The sequence below is a fragment of the Hyalella azteca genome, unplaced genomic scaffold (genome assembly GCF_000764305.2).
Source record: "Hyalella azteca isolate HAZT.00-mixed unplaced genomic scaffold, Hazt_2.0.2 contig8024, whole genome shotgun sequence".
In the NCBI taxonomy this organism is placed as follows: domain Eukaryota; kingdom Metazoa; phylum Arthropoda; class Malacostraca; order Amphipoda; family Hyalellidae; genus Hyalella; species Hyalella azteca.
The window spans coordinates 123,904-131,286 of NW_025938130.1; the positions used below are offsets into that span (position 1 = coordinate 123,904).

General features: G+C 38.0%; 1 protein-coding gene across 1 annotated transcript in view; it reads left to right on the forward strand.

The window, feature by feature from the left end:
• The first annotated feature begins 5,613 nt into the window (after window positions 1–5,613).
• The window catches only part of LOC108682065 (organic cation transporter protein), a 17,264-nt gene continuing 15,494 nt past the window's right edge, over window positions 5,614–7,383 (forward strand). The window contains exons 1-2 of the mRNA XM_018171174.2: window positions 5,614–6,027; window positions 6,403–6,547. Coding sequence (XP_018026663.1) covers window positions 5,856–6,027; window positions 6,403–6,547 — 317 coding nt within the window. The 5' untranslated portion in view covers window positions 5,614–5,855. The remainder of the gene's footprint in view (window positions 6,028–6,402; window positions 6,548–7,383) is intronic.

Genomic DNA, 7,383 nt, shown 5'->3' on the forward strand with positions numbered 1-7,383 from the left:
ATGGCTCAAGAATCACGATTGAGCGTAGGAATCACGATTGGTTTTGAGAGTCACGACTGAGAGTGGGACAACAATTAAGAGTGTGAATCACGATTGGGGGTGGGAATTGCGATTGAGAGTCCAACAAATGAGAGTTCGCTATGGGCTATTAATTCGGGTTACATCTTCATCTTAACGTGACGTAAAAATGCTTTCTGAATGAAAGTTACCCAGCAGAACTGCATGAGGTTGTGACGATTCTATGATATCAGCAGTTATCAATTTGTACCTCTTTTATCTCGACAAGATCAAAAATGACGGACTTACGAAGAAATTTAACAGCTAACAGATACTATGCAGTTAGAATATTTAACGAAACAATTTTAGTTCGTTAACTATGGCCTTGCACATACTGTATTATGCATACAATAATATTATATTTTTTTAAACATGCATAATACGTTTTGCCAGGTTTTGAATTTAGGAATTCATGCTGCTTACCCGTAGAAATTACGAGCAAAATTAGCGATGCATGTAATATAAATTAGCAGATCTCTCAGCGAATAATTCTGGCGAGGAATCCAAACTTTTAATTGATAGAGCGACGTCATTGTCAACAATGGAGGAGGCCACACCTAAAGCTAACTACTTAGCACGCGTATTGGCTCATCTCTTGCGCAACTGCATCGTAAAAAATCAAGCCATCGTCCATGTAAAAATTGGGTGTGCGTAGGTATGATTTGAGGGTGCCTAATGTTTAGTAAGTAATATATGTTAATAAATGTTTTTTTAACAAAGATCACGATCATGAGCAAGATTGTTCGAAGCATTATTGTGGAGTTAGATCGGTCAACGTACGAAATTTACGCATCGAAGGGTTCGGTAAAAAAAGAGTATTTCAAGACAAATAATAATTACGGTCATTTAATTGAAGATATTACTGGCAAACGCTATAATTATGTCAAGCATGATAACAATTTTATTCGTAAGCCGTGTCGCAAAACTAATATAGATTGTTAATTAAAGCTTGACAGCAGCAGCTCGTAATGAAGTTTAAAAAATAAACTTCAATTGAAACTTTGAACAGACAATTTAATAAAAACTTTGTTAAAAATTATATATTTCAATTTTTATTATATATTAATAATAAAAAATATTATAATAAATATTTATTATATATTTCAATTATAATTTTAATTTATTTAACATAGCTACCAAAGGGTTTACCAGAATATTTGTCACTAACCGAGAGAATTTAGAGCTATCCAGCAATTATAACCTTATTTTAAATGCGGTTGATCTGAAGATGGCGTGTGATTTACTTGCATTACCGATAATTATCCTAAATGTTGGATAAACCATTATCGAAAATAGCAAAAGAGTAAGGAATTCCTTCAGCATTATAGACACTCGGCATGAGTCAGCGTCGTTCGTTGCGATTAACACTGACTTTTTTTATCGATACAATGGCATTTTCTTGGCAACGTAATCGACGAGGCGTTATTTTATCGACACAGAAGTGGCCGCCGTAACGGAACGCCTCTAACGAAGGTTATCGAATTTCGCTGACGTCGGCGTAGCGGGAATGTCGTCGAAAGTCGAGCAAATGTTGACCTATTCTAGACCGAATTCTCACTGGAGATGATGTCGATCTGACATTAAAATTACGACTACATCGTATCGAGTAAATGTATCGAAAAATGTAAGCACCCTTCATGAAGAAGATAAAAAGATCCTAATTTTACTAATTTTTCTCACGACTCAACGAGCTAATGAAGCTTAAATGCATCAGCACTACCGGGAAACGTCGTTGAAATGGTTGAACCTATATGTAAAGAAGAGATAATTTTAGATTAGGAAAATATTTGACAGTGTCGTGTCGTGCCGAAAATACATTTTATAAAGTAAACGATTCGCAAAATGCTTAAAGAAATTGATGTTTGTTACACGACAATACAAGCTATATAGATAAAGTTGATTCTAATGAAACTTCATGTGATTTCGAAGAGGCAAATAAATAGAAAATTTTCCTTGTATGCCACAACATTGACATGAGCTCAACATTTCGCTCGATGAGTAACTAATGCGAATTTTTTTTTGTAATTTAGAATTAAAAAATATTGTTGTCGTATATTATTCAATACTTTTATTACATTTTTACTACACGGCATTTATAGTAAACGACAACAAGTCCTATTATTCAAACAAACAAACACAACATACGTCCAGCGATCGTACTTTTTAGTGTCATTTTCTGACGAATTCTTAACACTACTGCTTCTAGGCGAGTTAACCTTGAACTCAAGTACATTTTCTGCGAGAAATTTTGGATAGACTAATGTAAGCGCAGCAGTCTCGCACCTATAATAATATAATTATAGCGGTTTCAGCGTTTAGTAGGCCGTAGGCCTGTCGCCGATTCTTAACATCACAGAACATTCACAGTGGTTACTCTGAACTGTAACCACTGGGCTACCCTGACACCTATCATATCATTTCAGAGAATGATGGTTACAATTGATTCTCATTTCTTAACACACACCGAAATTTTCGGGATAGTACTAAACAGTCACCGTACACATTCACCGTCAATGTGATAACGTAACATCGCTAGTTCACTGCAGTTGATAAACTGACACTAGTTTCACTCGAATTATCGCATTGAAAATTAATTCCCGAAAGCACGTGTTTAAAGTACTTCCTCAAAACTGTCATTTTAAATTCATACTATTCAATAATGAAGAAATGTATTTTTATTCATGAATTTTATGTTATTAATGTATTTTGTTTTCTCGAGAATAGTTCCAATGCTTAATGCTAAAATAAAACCTAAACGGTACTAATAGTATAGTTTATATCCATGTTCTTGTGATACGATGGAGTTGAATAATGAATTGCACAAAGTTTTCAGCTGTGTTTACGATGGAGCTGAATAATGAATTGCGCGAAGTATTTCAGCTGTGTTTCCTTATTGTTTTTCACATTTTTTGGCTTTGTCTATGCAGATCACGATGCCACGAATAAAGAAATAGATCAAAAGACATGGAACCTATAAATCTTTCAGTATCAACGCTTGACGAATGAGAGTATTATATCGTGTCGTGGGTGATCGCAGAGCTTCTGTGGCAAATGAATGTGCATTTAACCCTTTTAATTCATTACCCGTCGTCAATGCAATTCTTATGTACTGTAAAGGTCTGGCTGCCAGTATCGTCAGTAGACTCAGGGGTACAGAGGCCTCTAATTATATAAATAAGCTCTGAATCTTATCACCCAAATAAAAGATCATTCGCCTGAAAATTGAGTAAATTAGCACCTTACAGGATTTAGGATCGATATTATCAATGATTTATTGCATACATTATTGCATAAAAGTTTGTGAAGACTGCAAAATTTGTGTAATTGTTTCTTGGAATCCTGCCATCGCCCGAAAACGTAACAGGCATTTGCATTGTGCACGACACACGAAATGCAGGTTCTCCGCCTTCAGTGCCGTTTGTGCAGCCGAAGGAAGAGGTTGTGACGCTAAAAAATGTGTTCAACCAGAAAATGTCCGCTAGTCGTAATATATGCTCGTCGTGGATTATTTGATTATTAATAAAGTTACATAAACTAAAGAAACAGTTAATAGAAGAAGGAAGTACCTTCAAGATATGATATGTTAATTTAGTGCAATGGGTTAAGTCAATACATTTGGGATGAAACCTCAAAGTCATGCGCAAAGTCATCTAGTCATCTACCATTTCGAAATTTCTTGCCGGTTTTCAGTCCAATATTCCAGTGAAGACACGTTTACGTATGATTGCGGTTCTAATCTCGATTTTTGTGTCAGATTTTGTCTCGAATGACCGATTTAATTCAAAATAATTTATCCAAACAGAAGGTAATTTTCATAAAAGCAATAATTTATAGTTCTGAAATTATCTATAATTTGCTATTATTATGTTGGTTTTTAAAGCTGACGAGGCTAGAGAACGAGTGAAGGTGCTGCATTTCGCGACCAATTAGCCTACAGTTTGGCTTCAGGTGAATATTCTTGATGCCGCATGAAAATAAATAGCACTGAGAAGGAATTCCTTGGCTTGCCAACACGTTTGCAAGTAAGAAATATGCAGAGTCACGTTGTCTTCTATCTCTTTTGTCCATATCGCGGTGGTAAGGACTAAGGAGATGTTTTTCGGTCTTGCATCTTTTGGTATTACCACAAAAGTGCTAAGCGTCGTCACGCAACAAGCGTGTTATTAATCAGTTATATCAAACGGCTGGCTCTATAACTTAGAGTGGGGCCTTGCTTTATAATGATAACTTTTATCTGGCTGGAATGGACAAAAAATATTGCTCATCCATCTTCACTATCCTCTTTCTGCACACGAAACTGGCAGTGTTTGCAAATGGTGCTACAGTGTAAATACCGCGTGACTGACTGATCGCCATCACAGGCATCTGTATATTGTGCACGATGTGTTGCTTGTGTGAATTGTTTGAAATACCCGAGTGTTGTTGGCTATACATATTTGACGATATAAAGATATATGTATGTTTAACCAAAAAATGAACGAGCATTTAATTTTGATTCCTCGTAACAGGCATCGGTTTACTACAGGTTAAGCGGGTTCAGAAAGCAGGAATAGCTGGCTCCTTTTACGAGTAAATGTACAGGACATTAATACCTTTAAGGTATTTAAACTTTGTATGCACATAAAATCCTTGAATTTCTTAAGGCCTTGCGTGCGTTGAAAGCTTCGAAGCTTTGAAGGCTGATGATTGCGATGGACAATTGAACTATTGTAAGCAAATCAATTAGGAGTCACAATTACAGTACACAGTCTGCAACGGCTTCAATTAAATGATAATAAGAGTTAATTTACAATAAGCTGTATCTGGTCGGGAATAGTCGGATGAAATTGTGTGAACGAATTTACGGTAATGACTATTGTCTGGTGGATATTGATAGATTTCACGTTGTGTCATCTCGAAAAATTTATTGCACTCCGTTAATTTTAAGGAGCTTCTAATAGTACCTCGATTGGGTATTGAGGAGAAGACATGATTAAAATATCGAATCGAAGTCATGATTAAAAATTTGAAGCTTAAATCACGCAAAGATTGAAGCTTTCTGTGGCCTGAGGTCTATGGTCTTTGAATGCGTCTATAGAGGGAGCGCTATTTGCCTAGAACTTTCACGGGAACTCACTCACATCGATGGTGCCTAAAACATCAGTGCTTCCTGATAGCGTCCCATGCATGATGCTCGACGCTCGTGGTGGTACAGCTTAAAAAAACGCACGACAAAGTCAAATGATAACAAATTTCGCGAAATATCTGATTCTCAGTGTGTTCCGACGTGCTATCTGTCATGCCGTCAGAGTCGCAATAACAGTCACAAGTTTATGCTATGCAGGAACGGGACGCAAGTTTGGGTGGACCGCGCGCCGGACAATCACGCGTAATTGCTGAGCCACCAGCCCAAGGCTGACCAACAGTCGTTCAGAGCCATGATTGCCTTGATTAAAGTGAAGGAATTTGTTCATTGAAGTAATTTATGAATCTCTGTGACGGTGAAAGGTTTTTTTATTTGTTGTTTGTCTATCATTTATGCTGCACGAAATGATTATTGGTACTTTCGCAGGCGCTGTATTTATTCCTTGTGTTTATCCGTCTTGTGTTTGAATTAGATCTGAAGAACCATACTTTCTAGACACGCATAAAATAATATATATTCGAACTTTAGAAGTAGGAATAGCAAAATTAGACTCGCTGATGATAAGTGAGGCGGCAGCTTCCAAAGGTTCTTCTCCGAGGTCGTGATTATTATGTCGGAACGCATGAATTGACAGTATTACTCTCTTGCGGGACGACACTGTTGTGCGGCTACGATGAAGCGGTCAAGTAACAGCCCAGCTGCAGTGCCTCCGACAGGCGAGCTGGACACGCTGGGTCCCGCTGCTGCGCCTCCTGCAGGCGAGCTGGACACTCTGGAGGACGTGTTCGAGCTCGTCGGCACCAAGGGCGCCTACAACATTCTGGTCCTGATCGCGTGCTCTGCGGGTGTGTTGGGACTTGTCTTCGTATTTGTAATGCTAGCGGAATCAAGCTGTTTCTTTCTTCATGGGAGTTTAACATACCATTAACATTTCTATTGTAAATTTGAACGGTTTTTATATAAAAACAAAATTTATTACTTTCATTATTAGAGATTTACATATTGACGAAAATTGCTGCAAATTACAATTCGATTGAAATTTTAAAATTACTTACTATAAATAAATATTATTTTGTATTAAAATAACTAAGGCAACGGCATTTAAATTCTTCCTACCATCATCGAAATAAGCATTATTAGTGTAGTGCAGTAATGAAAATGTCTCCAGTCGTTTTGAAAAGGAATTCCGATTTTGTTTTAATTTTTCGCATTTATTTCAGTCGGCCTGATGACGCCTATGCAGATTCTGTCTTCCGATTTTCTTGGGAAGGCGGCACCTCATTGGTGCGACGTGCCGGAGCTCCAGGCAGCCAATTGGACGATGGAGCAAATACGCAACTTCTCCAGTCCTGACCCCGCACAAAAGTGAGTCATGACTTGATGCTTGTAAGCATTACCTACATAATGCAATTTCTCCAGTCCGGACCCCGCACAAAAGTGTGTCTCGATTTTATGCCGTGACAAACTTCTCTTCATCTCACACGATTTAGTCATTAGAATAGAATAAAATAGAAGTGTCGGCGCTGAAGAAATAGGCCCATGGCCTGTTGCCGATTACTGTACTTGATTCACAGAAGGTGACTTGATTCACAGGACATGATTAACCGGAGATCTAAAAACCACCCTTTTCACCAGATATTTTCACAACTGACATTGGTTTGCGATAGGTACTGGACTTATTACCAGGTTTGTAAGGTGCTAGGCATTTCAAGACAGAACATATGCTCTTGCATAGCTTTGTTCAGTCCTTTCTTGAACGCGTTCATACTCGGAGCGTCAACGATGTTGCGAGGGAGGCTGATCCACATGTCGGTAACTCGAAGCGAGAAGAAAATAATGTCGCATGAATGTGTTACAACGCAGACACGAGGCAAGTTTAAGCTTATTTGCGGGATAGACACCAAGCGGCAGACAGTTTGGCAACTGTCAGATCTACTAGCCGTCTGCACTATCCCCGTGTACAAGCACCTTATAACATAACATAACATAACATAGTGATGTCGGCTCTGAAGTGTAGGCCTGATGTGGCCTGTCGCCGATTCTTTTCCATTTCGTGCCTTGTTCATAGATCTAAACTCGTGTCATTTGACCGGATCTTTTCATGACTGGCGATACTTTGAAGAAGCTACTAGACTTCCACCGGGTTCGATAAGGAGCTAGGCATTTCAAATCTGAACATATATTTTTCCATAGCTTTATCT